The sequence below is a fragment of the Oncorhynchus keta genome, unplaced genomic scaffold (genome assembly GCF_023373465.1).
Source record: "Oncorhynchus keta strain PuntledgeMale-10-30-2019 unplaced genomic scaffold, Oket_V2 Un_scaffold_4369_pilon_pilon, whole genome shotgun sequence".
NCBI classification, from domain to species: Eukaryota; Metazoa; Chordata; class Actinopteri; order Salmoniformes; family Salmonidae; genus Oncorhynchus; species Oncorhynchus keta.
The window spans coordinates 138,161-157,500 of NW_026290943.1; the positions used below are offsets into that span (position 1 = coordinate 138,161).

At 49.2% G+C, this 19,340-nt stretch overlaps 1 protein-coding gene and 1 long non-coding RNA gene across 4 annotated transcripts in view; both read left to right on the forward strand.

Annotated features, from left to right (window-relative positions):
* The window catches only part of rasa3 (RAS p21 protein activator 3), a 156,429-nt gene that overhangs the window by 127,145 nt on the left and 9,944 nt on the right, over positions 1-19,340 (forward strand). For 2 of the 3 annotated variants that reach the window (XM_052516430.1, XM_052516428.1), the window contains exons 18-20: positions 4,342-4,448; positions 13,708-13,790; positions 15,813-15,833. In XM_052516430.1, coding sequence (XP_052372390.1) covers positions 4,342-4,448; positions 13,708-13,790; positions 15,813-15,833 — 211 coding nt within the window. The remainder of the gene's footprint in view (positions 1-4,341; positions 4,449-13,707; positions 13,791-15,812; positions 15,834-19,340) is intronic. The other variant, XM_052516429.1, reaches the window with a different exon arrangement.
* On the forward strand, positions 4,466-5,581 carry LOC127928886 (uncharacterized). The gene is made up of 4 exons (XR_008132648.1): positions 4,466-4,667; positions 4,808-4,947; positions 5,229-5,263; positions 5,334-5,581. It is a non-coding gene; the product is annotated as an uncharacterized LOC127928886 (long non-coding RNA).

Here is a 19,340-nt window from a genome sequence, read left to right on the forward strand (position 1 = left end):
CCCAGACCCACTACTGAACCTATATAACCTGGTATCTCTACAGTAGTATTGGATCAGACCCCAGACCCACTACTGAACCTATATAACCTGGTATCTCTACAGTAGTATTGGATCAGACCCCAGACCCACTACTGAACCTATATAACCTGGTATCTCTACAGTAGTATTGGATCAGACCCCAGACTCACTACTGAACCTATATAACCTGGTATCTCTACAGTGGTATTGGATCAGACCCCAGACTCACTACTGAACCTATATAACCTGGTATCTCTACAGTGGTATTGATCAGATCAGACCCCAGACCCACTACTGAACCTATATAAACTGGTATCTCTACAGTAGTATTGGATCAGACCCCAGACTCACTACTGAACCTATATAACCTGGTATCTCTACAGTAGTATTGGATCAGACCCCAGACCCACTACTGAACCTATATAACCTGGTATCTCTACAGTAGTATTGGATCAGACCCCAGACCCACTACTGAACCTATATAACCTGGTATCTCTACAGTAGTATTGGATCAGACCCCAGACCCACTACTGAACCTATATAACCTGGTATCTCTACAGTAGTATTGGATCAGACCCCAGACCCCAGACCCACTACTGAACCTATATAACCTGGTATCTCTACAGTAGTATTGGATCAGACCCCAGACCCACTACTGAACCTATATAACCTGGTATCTCTACAGTAGTATTGGATCAGACCCCAGACCCACTACTGAACCTATATAACCTGGTATCTCTACAGTAGTATTGGATCAGACCCCAGAGTCACTACTGGACCTATATAACCTGGTATCTCTACAGTAGTATTGGATCAGACCCCAGACCCACTACTGAACCTATATAACCTGGTATCTCTACAGTAGTATTGGATCAGACCCCAGACCCACTACTGGACCTATATAACCTGGTATCTCTACAGTAGTATTGGATCAGACCCCAGAGTCACTACTGGACCTATATAACCTGGTATCTCTACAGTAGTATTGGATCAGACCCCAGACTCACTACTGAACCTATATAACCTGGTATATCTACAGTAGTATTGGATCAGACCCCAGACCCACTACTGAACCTATATAACCTGGTATCTCTACAGTAGTATTGGATCAGACCCCAGACCCACTACTGAACCTATATAACCTGGTATCTCTACAGTAGTATTGGATCAGACCCCAGACCCACTACTGAACCTATATAACCTGGTATCTCTACAGTAGTATTGGATCAGACCCCAGACCCACTACTGAACCTATATAACCTGGTATCTCTACAGTAGTATTGGATCAGACCCCAGACCCACTACTGAACCTATATAACCTGGTATCTCTACAGTAGTATTGGATCAGACCCCAGACCCCAGACCCACTACTGAACCTATATAACCTGGTATCTCTACAGTAGTATTGGATCAGACCCCAGACCCACTACTGAACCTATATAACCTGGTATCTCTACAGTAGTATTGATCAGACCCCAGACCCACTACTGAACCTATATAACCTGGTATCTCTACAGTAGTATTGGATCAGACCCCAGAGTCACTACTGGACCTATATAACCTGGTATCTCTACAGTAGTATTGGATCAGACCCCAGACCCACTACTGAACCTATATAACCTGGTATCTCTACAGTAGTATTGGATCAGACCCCAGACCCACTACTGAACCTATATAACCTGGTATCTCTACAGTAGTATTGGATCAGACCCCAGAGTCACTACTGGACCTATATAACCTGGTATCTCTACAGTAGTATTGGATCAGACCCCAGACTCACTACTGAACCTATATAACCTGGTATATCTACAGTAGTATTGGATCAGACCCCAGACCCACTACTGAACCTATATAACCTGGTATCTCTACAGTAGTATTGGATCAGACCCCAGACCCACTACTGAACCTATATAACCTGGTATCTCTACAGTAGTATTGGATCAGACCCCAGACCCACTACTGAACCTATATAACCTGGTATCTCTACAGTAGTATTGGATCAGACCCCAGACTCACTACTGAACCTATATAACCTGGTATCTCTACAGTAGTATTGGATCAGACCCCAGACCCACTACTGAACCTATATAACCTGGTATCTCTACAGTAGTATTGGATCAGACCCCAGACCCACTACTGAACCTATATAACCTGGTATCTCTACAGTAGTATTGGATCAGACCCCAGACTCACTACTGAACCTATATAACCTGGTATCTCTACAGTAGTATTGGATCAGACCCCAGACCCCAGACTCACTACTGAACCTATATAACCTGGTATCTCTACAGTAGTATTGGATCAGACCCCAGACTCACTACTGAACCTATATAACCTGGTATCTCTACAGTAGTATTGGATCAGACCCCAGACCCACTACTGAACCTATATAACCTGGTATCTCTACAGTAGTATTGGATCAGACCCCAGACCCCAGACCCACTACTGAACCTATATAACCTGGTATCTCTACAGTAGTATTGGATCAGACCCCAGACTCACTACTGAACCTATATAACCTGGTATCTCTACAGTAGTATTGGATCAGACCCCAGACCCACTACTGAACCTATATAACCTGGTATCTCTACAGTAGTATTGGATCAGACCCCAGACTCACTACTGAACCTATATAACCTGGTATCTCTACAGTAGTATTGGATCAGACCCCAGACCCACTACTGAACCTATATAACCTGGTATCTCTACAGTAGTATTGGATCAGACCCCAGACCCACTACTGAACCTATATAACCTGGTATCTCTACAGTAGTATTGGATCAGACCCCAGACCCACTACTGAACCTATATAACCTGGTATCTCTACAGTAGTATTGGATCAGACCCCAGACTCACTACTGAACCTATATAACCTGGTATCTCTACAGTAGTATTGGATCAGACCCCAGACCCACTACTGAACCTATATAACCTGGTATCTCTACAGTAGTATTGGATCAGACCCCAGACTCACTACTGAACCTATATAACCTGGTACCTCTACAGTAGTATTGGATCAGACCCCAGACCCACTACTGAACCTATATAACCTGGTATCTCTACAGTAGTATTGGATCAGACCCCAGACTCACTACTGAACCTATATAACCTGGTATCTCTACAGTAGTATTGGATCAGACCCCAGACCCACTACTGAACCTATATAACCTGGTATCTCTACAGTGGTATTGGATCAGACCCCAGACCCACTACTGAACCTATATAACCTGGTATCTCTACAGTAGTATTGGATCAGACCCCAGACCCACTACTGAACCTATATAACCTGGTATCTCTACAGTAGTATTGGATCAGACCCCAGACTCACTACTGAACCTATATAACCTGGTATCTCTACAGTAGTATTGGATCAGACCCCAGACCCACTACTGAACCTATATAACCTGGTATCTCTACAGTAGTATTGGATCAGACCCCAGACTCACTACTGAACCTATATAACCTGGTATCTCTACAGTAGTATTGGATCAGACCCCAGACCCACTACTGAACCTATATAACCTGGTATCTCTACAGTAGTATTGGATCAGACCCCAGACCCACTACTGAACCTATATAACCTGGTATCTCTACAGTAGTATTGGATCAGACCCCAGACTCACTACTGGACCTATATAACCTGGTATCTCTACAGTAGTATTGGATCAGACCCCAGACCCACTACTGAACCTATATAACCTGGTATCTCTACAGTAGTATTGGATCAGACCCCAGACCCACTACTGAACCTATATAACCTGGTATCTCTACAGTAGTATTGGATCAGACCCCAGACTCACTACTGAACCTATATAACCTGGTATCTCTACAGTAGTATTGGATCAGACCCCAGACCCACTACTGAACCTATATAACCTGGTATCTCTACAGTAGTATTGGATCAGACCCCAGACCCACTACTGAACCTATATAACCTGGTATCTCTACAGTAGTATTGGATCAGACCCCAGACCCACTACTGGACCTATATAACCTGGTATCTCTACAGTAGTATTGGATCAGACCCCAGACCCACTACTGAACCTATATAACCTGGTATCTCTACAGTAGTATTGGATCAGACCCCAGACCCACTACTGAACCTATATAACCTGGTATCTCTACAGTAGTATTGGATCAGACCCCAGACCCACTACTGAACCTATATAACCTGGTATCTCTACAGTAGTATTGGATCAGACCCCAGACTCACGACTGCCTGTCCTTCACCTCGTGTGTTTCTCTGAAGACCTCTCTGTCTGATGATGTCTCCTGGCGTTCGCTTCCTCCTCCAGTCAATCACTCATTTCTTCTTCTCTCCAGGTTCATGATCAAGCGAGCCCAGGGGAGGAACCGTTTTGGGATGAAGAACTTCAAGAAGAGGTGGTTTCGCCTCACTAACCATGAGTTTACCTACCACAAAACCAAAGGTAACGGCTGGAGGTTTGTGGGGGCTCTTCTACGGGTTGTCAGGCCTGGTTCTACGTCTGGTCTGTCTGTGTGCTCAAGATCTCGTTAGATGGTATCCACCGTGTGTTATAGAGGTGTAGTTAGATGGTATCCACTGTGTGTTATAGAGGTGTAGTTAGATGGTATCCACTGTGTGTTATAGAGGTGTAGTTAGATGGTATCCACTGTGTGTTATAGAGGTGTAGTTAGATGGTATCCACTATGTGTTATAGAGGTGTAGTTAGATGGTATCCACTGTGTGTTATAGAGGTGTAGTTAGATGGTATCCACTATGTGTTATAGAGATGTAGTTAGATGGTATCCACCGTGTGTTATAGAGGTGTAGTTAGATGGTATCCACTGTGTGTTATAGAGGTGTAGTTAGATGGTATCCACTGTGTGTTATAGAGGTGTAGTTAGATGGTATCCACTGTGTGTTATAGAGGTGTAGTTAGATGGTATCCACCGTGTGTTATAGAGGTGTAGTTAGATGGTATCCACTGTGTGTTATAGAGGTGTAGTTAGATGGTATCCACCGTGTGTTATAGAGGTGTAGTTAGATGGTATCCACTGTGTGTTATAGAGGTGTAGTTAGATGGTATCCACTATGTGTTATAGAGATGTAGTTAGATGGTATCCACCGTGTGTTATAGAGGTGTAGTTAGATGGTATCCACTATGTGTTATAGAGGTGTAGTTAGATGGTATCCACTGTGTGTTATAGAGGTGTAGTCAATATGGTATCCACTATGTGTTATAGAGGTGTAGTTAGATGGTATCCACTATGTGTTATAGAGGTGTAGTTAGATGGTATCCACCGTGTGTTATAGAGGTGTAGTTAGATGGTATCCACTGTGTGTTATAGAGGTGTAGTTAGATGGTGTTATAGAGGTGTAGTTAGATGGTATCCACTATGTGTTATAGAGGTGTAGTTAGATGGTATCCACTATGTGTTATAGAGGTGTAGTTAGATGGTATCCACTATGTGTTATAGAGGTGTAGTAAACCGTGTGGTAAACCGATGGGTGTTGGGGCTATTCCCAAATACCCCCCGTGTGGTAAACCGATGGGTGTTGGGGCTATTCCCAAATACCCCCCGTGTGGTAAACCGATGGGTGTTGGGGCTATTCCCAAATACCCCCCGTGTGGTAAACCGATGGGGTATTTGGGAATAGCCCCAACACCCATCGGTTTACCACACGGGGTATTTGGGAATAGCCCCAACACCCATCGGTTTACCATGGGTGTGTGGTAAACCGATGGGTGTTGGGGCTATTCCCAAATACCCCCCGTGTGGTAAACCGATGGGTGTTGGGGCTATTCCCAAATACCCCCCGTGTGGTAAACCGATGGGTGTTGGGGCTATTCCCAAATACCCCCGTGTGGTAAACCGATGGGTGTTGGGGCTATTCCCAAATACCCCCCGTGTGGTAAACCGATGGGTGTTGGGGCTATTCCCAAATACCCCCGTGTGGTAAACCGATGGGTGTTGGGGCTATTCCCAAATACCCCCGTGTGGTAAACCGATGGGTGTTGGGGCTATTCCCAAATACCCCCGTGTGGTAAACCGATGGGTGTTGGGGCTATTCCCAAATACCCCCGTGTGGTAAACCGATGGGTGTTGGGGCTATTCCCAAATACCCCCCTGTGGTAAACCGATGGGTGTTGGGGCTATTCCCAAATACCCCCCTGTGGTAAACTGATGGGTGTTGGGGCTATTCCCAAATACCCCCCGTGTGGTAAACCGATGGGTGTTGGGGCTATGTCCAAATACCCCCTGTGGTAAACCGATGGGTGTTGGGGCTAGTCCCAAATACCCCCTGTGATAAACCGATGGGGTGTTGGGGCTAGTCCCAAATACCCCTGTGTGGTAAACCGATGGGTGTTGGGGCTAGTCCCAAATACCCGCCGTGTGGTAAACCGATGGGTGTTGGGGCTATGTCCAAATACCCCCGTGTGGTAAACCGATGGGTGTTGGGGCTAGTCCCAAATACCCGCCGTGTGGTAAACCGATGGGTGTTGGGGCTAGTCCCAAATACCCCCGTGTGGTAAACCGATGGGTGTTGGGGCTATGTCCAAATACCCCCGTGTGGTAAACCGATGGGTGTTGGGGCTATGTCCAAATACCCCCGTGTGGTAAACCGATGGGTGTTGGGGCTATGTCCAAATACCCCCCGTGTGGTAAACCGATGGGTGTTGGGGCTATGTCCAAATACCCCCGTGTGGTAAACCGATAGGTGTTGGGGCTATGTCCAAATACCCTCGTGTGGTAAACCGATGGGTGTTGGGGCTATTCCCAAATACCCCCCGTGGGGTAAACCGATGGGTGTTGGGGCTATTCCCAAATACCCCCGTGTGGTAAACCTATGGGTGTTGGGGCTATTCCCAAATACCCCCGTGTGGTAAACCGATGGGTGTTGGGGCTATTCCCCGTGTGGTAAACCGATGGGTGTTGGGGCTAGTCCCCCGTGTGGTAAACCGATGGGTGTTGAGGCTATTCCCCCGTGTGGTAAACCGATGGGTGTTGGGGCTAGTCCCCCGTGTGGTAAACCGATGGGTGTTGGGGCTATTCCCCCGTGTGGTAAACCGATGGGTGTTGGGGCTAGTCCCCCTGTGGTAAACCGATGGGTGTTGGGGCTAGTCCCCCCCTGTGGTAAACCGATGGGTGTTGGGGCTAGTCCCCCCCGTGTGGTAAACCGATGGGTGTTGGGGCTAGTCCCCCCGTGTGGTAAACCGATGGGTGTTGGGGCTAGTCCCCCCGTGTGGTAAACCGATGGGTGTTGGGGCTATTCCCCCGTGTGGTAAACCGATGGGTGTTGGGGCTATTCCCCCGTGTGGTAAACCGATGGGTGTTGGGGCTATTCCCCCCGTGTGGTAAACCGATGGGTGTTGGGGCTATTCCCCCCCGTGTGGTAAACCGATGGGTGTTGGGGCTAGTCCCCCGTGTGGTAAACCGATGGGTGTTGGGGCTAGTCCCCCCGTGTGGTAAACCGATGGGTGTTGGGGCTAGTCCCCCGTGTGGTAAACCGATGGGTGTTGGGGCTAGTCCCCCGTGTGGTAAACCGATGGGTGTTGGGGCTAGTCCCCCCGTGTGGTAAACCAATGGGTGTTGGGGCTAGTCCCCCCGTGTGGTAAACCGATGGGTGTTGGGGCTATTCCCAAATACCCCCCGTGTGGTAAACCGATGGGTGTTGGGGCTATTCCCAAATACCCCCGTGTGGTAAACCGATGGGTGTTGGGGCTAGTCCCAAATACCCCCTGTGATAAACCGATGGGGTGTTGGGGCTAGTCCCAAATACCCCCTGTGTGGTAAACCGATGGGTGTTGGGGCTAGTCCCAAATACCCGCCGTGTGGTAAACCGATGGGTGTTGGGGCTATGTCCAAATACCCCCGTGTGGTAAACCGATGGGTGTTGGGGCTAGTCCCAAATACCCGCCGTGTGGTAAACCGATGGGTGTTGGGGCTATGTCCAAATACCCCGTGTGGTAAACCGATGGGTGTTGGGGCTATTCCCAAATACCCCCCTGTGGTAAACCGATGGGTGTTGGGGCTATTCCCAAATACCCCCCTGTGGTAAACCGATGGGTGTTGGGGCTATTCCCAAATACCCCCCGTGTGGTAAACCGATAGGTGTTGGGGCTATGTCCAAATACCCTCGTGTGGTAAACCGATGGGTGTTGGGGCTATTCCCAAATACCCCCCGTGGGGTAAACCGATGGGTGTTGGGGCTATTCCCAAATACCCCCCGTGTGGTAAACCGATGGGTGTTGGGGCTATTCCCAAATACCCCCGTGTGGTAAACCGATGGGTGTTGGGGCTATTCCCCCCGTGTGGTAAACCGATGGGTGTTGGGGCTATTCCCCCCGTGTGGTAAACCGATGGGTGTTGGGGCTAGTTCCCCCCGTGTGGTAAACCGATGGGTGTTGGGGCTATTCCCCCGTGTGGTAAACCGATGGGTGTTGGGGCTATTCCCCCCCGTGTGGTAAACCGATGGGTGTTGGGGCTATTCCCCCCCGTGTGGTAAACCGATGGGTGTTGGGGCTATTCCCCCCGTGTGGTAAACCGATGGGTGTTGAGGCTATTCCCCCTGTGTGGTAAACCGATGGGTGTTGGGGCTAGTCCCCCCGTGTGGTAAACCGATGGGTGTTGGGGCTAGTCCCCCCGTGTGGTAAACCGATGGGTGTTGGGGCTAGTCCCCCCCTGTGGTAAACCGATGGGTGTTGGGGCTAGTCCCCCTGTGGTAAACCGATGGGTGTTGGGGCTAGTCCCCCCGTGTGGTAAACCGATGGGTGTTGGGGCTAGTCCCCCCGTGTGGTAAACCGATGGGTGTTGGGGCTATTCCCCCCGTGTGGTAAACCGATGGGTGTTGGGGCTATTCCCCCATGTGGTAAACCGATGGGTGTTGGGGCTATTCCCCAACACCCATCGGATAGGATGAGTAATCCTTCTCACCCCCCTTTAAGTTTTAGATGCACTATTGTAAAGTGACTATTCTACTGGATGTCATAAGGTGAATGCACCAATTTGTAAGTCGCTCTGGATAAGAGCGTCTGCTAAATGATTTAAATGTAAATGTAAAAATTCCCCCCGTGTGGTGAACCGATGGGTGTTGGGGCTAGTCCCCCCCGTGTGGTAAACCGATGGGTGTTGGGGCTAGTCCCCCCGTGTGGTAAACCGATGGGTGTTGGGGTTAGTCCCAAATACCCCCGTGTGGTAAACCGATGGGGTGTTGGGGCTAGTCCCAAATACCCCTGTGTGGTAAACCGATGGGTGTTGGGGCTAGTCCCAAATACCCGCCGTGTGGTAAACCGATGGGTGTTGGGGCTAGTCCCAAATACCCCCGTGTGGTAAACCGATGGGTGTTGGGGCTATGTCCAAATACCCCCGTGTGGTAAACCGATGGGTGTTGGGGCTATTCCCCCGTGTGGTAAACCGATGGGTATTATGGCTATTCCCCCCGTGTGGTAAACCGATGGGTGTTGGGGCTAGTCCCCCGTGTGGTAAACCGATGGGTGTTGAGGCTATTCCCCCGTGTGGTAAACCGATGGGTGTTGAGGCTATTCCCCCGTGTGGTAAACCGATGGGTGTTGGGGCTATTCCCCCGTGTGGTAAACCGATGGGTGTTGGGGCTAGTCCCCCGTGTGGTAAACCGATGGGTGTTGGGGCTATTCCCCCGTGTGGTAAACCGATGGGTGTTGGGGCTATTCCCCCCGTGTGGTAAACCGATGGGTGTTGGGGCTATTCCCCCGTGTGGTAAACCGATGGGTGTTGGGGCTATTCCCCCGTGTGGTAAACCGATGGGTGTTGGGGCTATTCCCCCCGTGTGGTAAACCGATGGGTGTTGGGGCTATTCCCCCCGTGTGGTAAACCGATGGGTGTTGGGGCTATTCCCCCGTGTGGTAAACCGATGGGTGTTGGGGCTATTCCCCCGTGTGGTAAACCGATGGGTGTTGGGGCTAGTCCCCCTGTGGTAAACCGATGGGTGTTGGGGCTATTCCCCCCGTGTGGTAAACCGATGGGTGTTGGGGCTATTCCCCCCGTGTGGTAAACCGATGGGTGTTGGGGCTAGTCCCCCCGTGTGGTAAACCGATGGGTGTTGGGGCTATTCCCCCCGTGTGGTAAACCGATGGGTGTTGGGGCTAGTCCCCCCGTGTGGTAAACCGATGGGTGTTGGGGCTATTCCCCCCCGTGTGGTAAACTGATTGGTGTTGGGGCTAGTCCCCCGTGTGGTAAACCGAAGGGTGTTGGTGCTAGTCCCCGTGTGGTAAACCGATGGGTGTTGGGGCTAGTCCCCCCGTGTGGTAAACCGATGGGTGTTGGGGCTAGTCCCCCGTGTGGTAAACCGATGGGTGTTGGGGCTAGTCCCCCCCTGTGTGGTAAACCGATGGGTGTTGGGGCTATTCCCCCATGTGGTAAACCGATGGGTGTTGGGGCTAGTGGGGCTAGTCCCCCCGTGTGTAAACCGATGGGTGTTGGGGCTAGTCCCCCCGTGTGGTAAACCGATGGGTGTTGGGGCTATTCCCCCGTGTGGTAAACCGATGGGTGTTGGGGCTATTCCCCCGTGTGGTAAACCGATGGGTGTTGGGGCTAGTTCCCCCGTGTGGTAAACCGATGGGTGTTGGGGCTATTCCCCCCGTGTGTTGGGGCTATTCCCCCCGTGTGGTAACACCGATGGGTGTTGGGGCTATTCTAGTCCCTGTGTGGTAAACCGATGGGTGTTGGGGCGATGGGTGTTGGGGTCCCCCGTGTGGTGAACCGATGGGTGTTGGGGCTAGTCCCCCCGTGTGGTAAACCGATGGGTGTTGGGGCTAGTCCCCCCGTGTGGTAAACCGATGGGTGTTGGGGCTAGTCCCCCCGTGTGGTAAACCGATGGGTGTTGGGGCTAGTCCCCCCGTGTGGTAAACCGATGGGTGTTGGGGCTAGTCCCCCCGTGTGGTAAACCGATGGGTGTTGGGGCTAGTCCCCCCGTGTGGTAAACCGATGGGTGTTGGGGCTAGTCCCCCCCTGTGTGGTAAACCGATGGGTGTTGGGGCTAGTCCCCCGTGTGGTAAACCGATGGGTGTTGGGGCTATTCCCCCCGTGTGGTAAACCGATGGGTGTTGGGGCTATTCCCCCGTGTGGTAAACCGATGGGTGTTGGGGCTAGTCCCCCCGTGTGGTAAACCGATGGGTGTTGGGGCTATTCCCCCCCGTGTGGTAAACCGATGGGTGTTGGGGCTAGTCCCCCTGTGTGGGGTAAACCGATGGGTGTTGGGGCTAGTCCCCGTGTGGTAAACCGATGGGTGTTGGGGCTATTCCCCCGTGTGGTAAACCGATGGGTGTTGGGGCTAGTCCCCCGTGTGGTAAACCGATGGGTGTTGGGGCTATTCCCCCGTGTGGTAAACCGATGGGTGTTGGGGCTATTCCCCCGTGTGGTAAACCGATGGGTGTTGGGGCTAGTTCCCCCGTGTGGTAAACCGATGGGTGTTGGGGCTAGTGGGGCCCCCGTGTGGTAAACCGATGGGTGTTGGGGCTAGTCCCCCCGTGTGGTAAACCGATGGGTGTTGGGGCTAGTCCCCCTGTGTGGTAAACCGATGGGTGTTGGGGCTATTCCCCCATGTGGTAAACCGATGGGTGTTGGGGCTAGTCGATGGGTGTTGGGGCCCCCGTGTGGTAAACCGATGGGTGTTGGGGCTATTCCCCCGTGTGGTAAACCGATGGGTGTTGGGGCTATTCCCCCCGTGTGGTAAACCGATGGGTGTTGGGGCTAGTCCCCCCGTGTGGTAAACCGATGGGTGTTGGGGCTATTCCCCCCGTGTGGTAAACCGATGGGTGTTGGGGCTATTCCCCCCGTGTGGTAAACCGATGGGTGTTGGGGCTATTCCCCCCGTGTGGTAAACCGATGGGTGTTGGGGCTAGTCCCCCCGTGTGGTAAACCGATGGGTGTTGGGGCTAGTCCCCCCGTGTGGTAAACCGATGGGTGTTGGGGCTAGTCCCCCCGTGTGGTAAACCGATGGGTGTTGGGGCTAGTCCCCCCGTGTGGTAAACCGATGGGTGTTGGGGGGGCTATGGGTGTTCCCCCTGTGTGGTAAACCGATGGGTGTTGGGGCTAGTCCCCCGTGTGGTAAACCGATGGGTGATGGGGTGTCCCCCGTGTGGTAAACCGATGGGTGTTGCTAGTCCCCCCGTGGGGGTGTTGGGTCCCCCTGTGTGGTAAACCGATGGGTGTTGGGGCTAGTCCCCCCCGTGTGGTAAACCGATGGGTGTTGGGGCTAGTCCCCCGTGTGGTAAACCGATGGGTGTTGGGGCTAGTCCCCCCGTGTGGTAAACCGATGGGTGTTGGGGCTATTCCCCCCGTGTGGTAAACCGATGGGTGTTGGGGCTATTCCCCCCGTGTGGTAAACCGATGGGTGTTGGGGCTAGTCCCCCCGTGTGGTAAACCGATGGGTGTTGGGGCTAGTCCCCCCTGTGTGGTAAACCGATGGGTGTTGAGTTTGCAGAGATGAACACAGAGACGTTTTCTAGTCAGAAAACCCATAAATAAACAAGAGGTTCGGTCCTTCTTCTCAGACCCTGTGCCGTGTCTGTCTCTCGCCACGGCGCTCCCTTTATGTGGCCTGCACGGCTGGTTGGCACGCTCCCCAAATTACCTCTACTTGGAGCCATCAGCGTCGGGGTGCCCAGCCCGTGTACTCCCAGCAGAGCGGGCCAACGTTGGACATTATAGTGGGTCAGGCGTGTCGTGTGTGGTGGAGATTCTAGCCTTTCAAAGCGCTTCGTGATGACAGAAGTCGGTGCTACAGGGCGATAGTCACTTAGTTCAGCTTGCTTGGGTACAGGAACAATGGTGGCCATCTTGAAGCAAGTGGGGACAGCAGACTGGGATAGGGAGTGGTTGAAAATGTCGGTAAAACTCCAGCCAGTTAGTCTGCACATGCTCTGAAAACGTAGCTTGGGATGCCCTCCGGGCCGACAGCCTTGAGAGGGTTAACACGCTTGAATGTCCTACTCACGTCGGCTACAGAGATCTGGAGCCTAAAAATAACATTTGATTTGATTTGATTCGGTCCTCGTGGACAGCGGGGGCCCACGTCGGTGGCTGTGAGTTGTTTTCCTCGAAGGGGGTGATAAAGGTGTTCAGCTTGTCTGGCGGTGAGGCGTCTGTGTCCGCGACTTGGCTCGTTTTTCCTCTATAATCCAGGACTTTCTGGAGTCCCTGACAATTGCGACTCCACTTTGACCCTATAATATATCTTTGCCTGTTTGATTGTGTGTTTGTACTCGTCCATGTTCCTCACCGTGGTTAAATGCGGTGGTTTGCGCTGCCATCTGGTTGTGGGTTCTAACGGTCACAGTAGGAACAACATCCTCTATTTTATTTAACCTTTATTTAACTAATCAAGTCAGTTACGAACAAATTCTTATTTACAATGATGGCCTACTTGTAAACCCCCCCCCTCCCCTCCCCTTCCCTAACCCGGACGACACTGGGCCAAATGTGCGCCGCCCTATGGAACTCCCGATCACGGCCGGTTGTGATACAGACCGGGATCGAGCCCTGGGTCTGTAGTGACGCCTCTATATTACGGCCAAAGACAGAGTCAGTGTGTTGATTCATTGTGTTGATGATTAACTTTGTGAACAGGAATCAAAGCTAGGCTGCAATGGGAGAAAACCACCCAATACACACACACACACGCACACGCACACACACACACAGCTGTTTGTTCTGGTGTCTGATGCAGTACCTTGTTTTCTCCAGGTGAGGGCGCTCTCTGCAGAATCCCTATAGAGAATATCCTGGCAGTAGAGAGACTGGAGGAAGAGTCCTTCAAGATGAAGAACGTAAGAATACAAACCATCAAACACCAACTGCCAAACACCAACTATCAAACACTAACTACCAAACACCAACTGCCAAACACTAACTACCAAACACTAACTACCAAACACTAACTACCAAACACCAACTACCAAACACCAACTGCCAAACACTAACTGCCAAACACAAACTACCAAACACTAACTACCAAACACCAACTACCAAACACCAACTACCAAACACCAACTGCCAAACACTAACTGCCAAACACCAACTACCAAACACTAACTACCAAACACCAACTACCAAACACTAACTACGAAACACCAACTACCAAACACTAACTACCAAACACCAACTACCAAACACCAACTACCAAACACCAACTACCAAACACCAACTACGAAACACTAACTACCAAACACCAACTACCAAACACTAACTACGAAACACCAACTACCAAACACTAACTACCAAACACCAACTACCAAACACCAACTACCAAACACCAACTACCAAACACCAACTGCCAAACACTACTACCAAACACCAACTACCAAACACTAACTGCCAAACACCAACTACCAAACACTAACTACGAAACACCAACTACCAAACACCAACTACCAAACAACAACTGCCAAACACCAACTACCAAACACTAACTACCAAACACCAACTACCAAACACCAACTGCCAAACACCAACTACCAAACACCAACTGCCAAACACCAACTGCCAAACACTAACTACGAAACACCAACTACCAAACACCAACTGCCAAACACCAACTACCAAACACTAACTACGAAACACCAACTACCAAACACCAACTACCAAACAACAACTGCCAAACACCAACTACCAAACACTAACTACCAAACACCAACTACCAAACACCAACTGCCAAACACCAACTACCAAACACCAACTGCCAAACACCAACTGCCAAACACTAACTACGAAACACCAACTACCAAACACCAACTGCCAAACACCAACTGCCAAACACTAACTGCCAAACACTAACTGCCAAACACCAACTACCAAACACCAACTGCCAAACACCAACTGCCAAACACCAACTGCCAAACACCAACTACCAAACACCAACTGCCAAACACCAACTACCAAACATCAACTGCGAGGGTATTAATTGACATTATGATCCTAAACAACTTAGTGGTCCAGAGTCCAGACTCTAGATGGTATTGTCTGTTATGAGTCTAAACAACTTAACGGTCCAGAGTCCAGACTCTAGATAGTATTGACTGTTATGAGTCTAAACAACTTAGTGATCCAGAGTCCAGACTCTAGATAGTATTGACTGTTATGAGTCTAAACAACTTAGCAGTCCAGACTCTAGATAGTATTGACTGTTATGAGTCTAAACAACTTAGTGGTCCAGAGTCCAGACTCTAGATAGTATTGACTGTTATGAGTCTAAACAACTTAGCAGTCCAGACTCTAGATAGTATTGACTGTTATGAGTCTAAACAACTTAGTGGTCCAGAGTCCAGACTCTAGATAGTATTGACTGTTATGAGTCTAAACAACTTAGCAGTCCAGACTCTAGATAGTATTGACTGTTATGAGTCTAAACAACTTAACGGTCCAGAGTCCAGACTCTAGATAGTATTGACTGTTATGAGTCTAAACAACTTAGTGGTCCAGAGTCCAGACTCTAGATAGTATTGACTGTTATGAGTCTAAACAACTTAGTGGTCCAGAATCCAGACTCTAGATAGTATTGACTGTGATGAGTCTAAACAACTTAACGGTCCAGAGTCCAGACTCTAGATAGTATTGACTGTTATGAGTCTAAACAACTTAACGGTCCAGACTTTAGATAGTATTGACTGTTATGAGTCTAAACAACTTAGCGGTCCAGAGTCTAGATAGTATTGACGGTAGATCTATTTAGATAGACATTGTGTTCCAGGACTGTCTGGAAGGACCGGTGTCTGCTGCAGGAGTTAGAGACGGAGACCTGAGGAAGGTTTATACCCTGCTGGTTGTAACATGTCCCTCTCTCCCCCCCCTAGATGTCCCCCTGGATGCTCCAGGTAATCGAGCCCAGAGAGGGCTAATGACTGTGTACTCTCCTCTCAATTCAGTGGGCCTCCTCTCAATTCAGTGGGCCTCGTCTCAATTCAGTGGGCCTCCTCTCAATTCAGTGGGCCTCGTCTCAATTCAGTGGGCCTCCTCTCAATTCAGTGGGCCTCGTCTCAATTCAGTGGGCCTCGTCTCAATTCAGTGGGCCTCCTCTCAATTCAGTGGGCCTCCTCTCAATTCAGTGGGCCTCGTCTCAATTCAGTGGGCCTCCTCTCAATTCAGTGGGCCTCCTCTCAATTCAGTGGGACTCCTCTCAACTCAGTGGGCCTCCTCTCAAATCAGTGGGACTCCTCTCAATTCAGTGGGCCTCCTCTCAATTCAGTGGGCCTCGTCTCAATTCAGTGGGCCTCCTCTCAATTCAGTGGGCCTCCTCTCAACTCAGTGGGCCTCCTCTCAACTCAGTGGGCCTCCTCTCAATTCAGTGGGCCTCCTCTCAATTCAGTGGGCCTCCTCTCAACTCAGTGGGCCTCCTCTCAATTCAGTGGGCCTCCTCTCAACTCAGTGGGCCTCCTCTCAACTCAGTGGGCCTCCTCTCAACTCAGTGGGCCTCCTCTCAAATCAGTGGGACTCCTCTCAATTCAGTGGGCCTCCTCTCAATTCAGTGGGCCTCCTCTCAATTCAGTGGGCCTCCTCTCAATTCAGTGGGCCTCCTCTCAATTCAGTGGGCCTCGTCTCAATTCAGTGGGCCTCCTCTCAATTCAGTGGGCCTCCTCTCAATTCAGTGGGCCTCCTCTCAATTCAGTGGGCCTCCTCTCAATTCAGTGGGCCTCCTCTCAACTCAGTGGGGCTCCTCTCAACTCAGTGGGCCTTTATTGGCATGGAAAACATGTGTTTATATTTCCAAAGAAAATGAAATAAACAATTAACAAAAGTGAAAAGACACAAAACAACATTAACAACAAACTATTAGAATTTAAAAATAAATATTGCACTTAAAAAGGAAAAATATAATATATTCGGCCCCCTTGAACTTTGCGACCTTTTGCCACATTTCAGGCTTCAAACATAAATATATAAAACTGTATTTTTTTGTGAAGAATCAACAACAAGTGGGACACAATCATGAAGTGGAACGACATTTATTGGATATTTCAAACTTTTTTAACAAATCAAAAACTGAAAAATTGGGCGTGCAAAATTATTCAGCCCCTTTACTTTCAGTGCAGCAAACTCTCTCCAGAAGTTCAGTGAGGATCTCTGAATGATCCAATGTTGACCTAAATGACTAATGATGATAAATACAATCCACCTGTGTGTAATCAAGTCTCCGTATCAATGCACCTGCACTGTGATAGTCTCAGAGGTCCGTTAAAAGCGCAGAGAGCATCATGAAGAACAAGGAACACACCAGGCAGGTCCGAGATACTGTTGTGAAGAAGTTTAAAGCCGGATTTGGATACAAAAAGATTTCCCAAGCTTTAAACATCCCAAGGAGCACTGTGCAAGCGATAATATTGAAATGGAAGGAGTATCAGACCACTGCAAATCTACCAAGACCTGGCCGTCCCTCTAAACTTTCAGCTCATACAAGGAGAATACTGATCAGAGATGCAGCCAAGAGGCCCATGATCACTCTGGATGAACTGCAGAGATCTACAGCTGAGGTGGGAGACTCTGTCTATAGGACAACAATCAGTCGTATATTGCACAAATCTGGCCTTTATGGAAGAGTGGCAAGAAGAAAGCCATTTCTTAAAGATATCCATAAAAAGTGTCATTTAAAGTTTGCCACAAGCCACCTGGGAGACACACCAAACATGTGGAAGAAGGTGCTCTGGTCAGATGAAACCAAAATTGAACTTTTTGGCAACAATGCAAAACGTTATGTTTGGCGTAAAAGCAACACAGCTCATCACCCTGAACACACCATCCCCACTGTCAAACATGGTGGTGGCAGCATCATGGTTTGGGCCTGCTTTTCTTCAGCAGGGACAGGGAAGATGGTTAAAATTGATGGGAAGATGGATGGAGCCAAATACAGGACCATTCTGGAAGAAAACCTGATGGAGTCTGCAAAAGACCTGAGACTGGGACGGAGATTTGTCTTCCAACAAGACAATGATCCAAAACATAAAGCAAAATCTACAATGGAATGGTTCAAAAATAAACATATCCAGGTGTTAGAATGGCCAAGTCAAAGTCCAGACCTGAATCCAATCGAGAATCTGTGGAAAGAACTGAAAACTGCTGTTCACAAATGCTCTCCATCCAACCTCACTGAGCTCGAGCTGTTTTGCAAGGAGGAATGGGAAAAATGTCAGTCTCTCGATGTGCAAAACTGATAGAGACATACCCCAAGCGACTTACAGCTGTAATCGCAGCAAAAGGTGGCGCTACAAAGTATTAACTTAAGGGGGCTGAATAATTTTGCACGCCCAATTTTTCAGTTTTTGATTTGTTAAAAAAGTTTGAAATATCCAATAAATGTCGTTCCACTTCATGATTGTGTCCCACTTGTTGTTGATTCTTCACAAAAAAAATACAGTTTTATATCTTTATGTTTGAAGCCTGAAATGTGACAAAAGGTCGCAAAGTTCAAGGGGGCCGAATACTTTCGCAAGGCACTGTATATAGACATGTCAATAATTTTAGCAACGTGTAAATAGTAGTAGTAGTATGAATAGTGGGGGAAGATAAATAAACATATACATATTGTTGTTAATAACTATGTTGTTTGTGTTCCACTGGTTTCCCTTTTGTCATGGCAACGGGCGGTCTCGCTGCTGTGATGTCACACTGTGGTATTTCACCCAGTAGATATGGGAGTTTTTTTTACCAATGTTTGGTTTGTTTTCTAATTCTTTGTGGATCTGTGTAATCTGAGGGAAATATGTCTCTCTAATATGGTCATACATTGGGCAGGAGGTTAGGAAGTGCAGCTCAGTTTCCACCTCATTTTGTGGGCAGTGAGCACATAGCCTGTCTTCTCTTGAGAGGTCTGCCTTCTCTTGAGAGGTCTGTCTTCTCTTGAGAGGTCTGTCTTCTCTTGAGAGGTCTGTCTTCTCTTGAGAGGTCTGCCTTCTCTTGAGAGGTCTGTCTTCTCTTGAGAGGTCTGCCTTCTCTTGAGAGGTCTGCCTTCTCTTGAGAGGTCTGTCTTCTCTTGAGAGGTCTGCCTTCTCTTGAGAGGTCTGCCTTCTCTTGAGAGGTCTGCCTTCTCTTGAGAGGTCTGTCTTCTCTTGAGAGGTCTGTCTTCTCTTGAGAGGTCTGCCTTCTCTTGAGAGGTCTGCCTTCTCTTGAGAGGTCTGTCTTCTCTTGAGAGGTCTGTCTTCTCTTGAGAGGTCTGCCTACTGAGTGTACAAAGCTTTCCTTAAGTTTGGGTCAGTCACGGTGGTCAGGTATCCCGACACTGTGTCCTCTCTGTTTAGGGATAAATAACATTCTAGTTTGCTCTGTTTTTGGTAGATTTTTTTCCAATGTGTCAAGTCTTTTGTTTTCTCATGATTTGATTGGCTCTAATT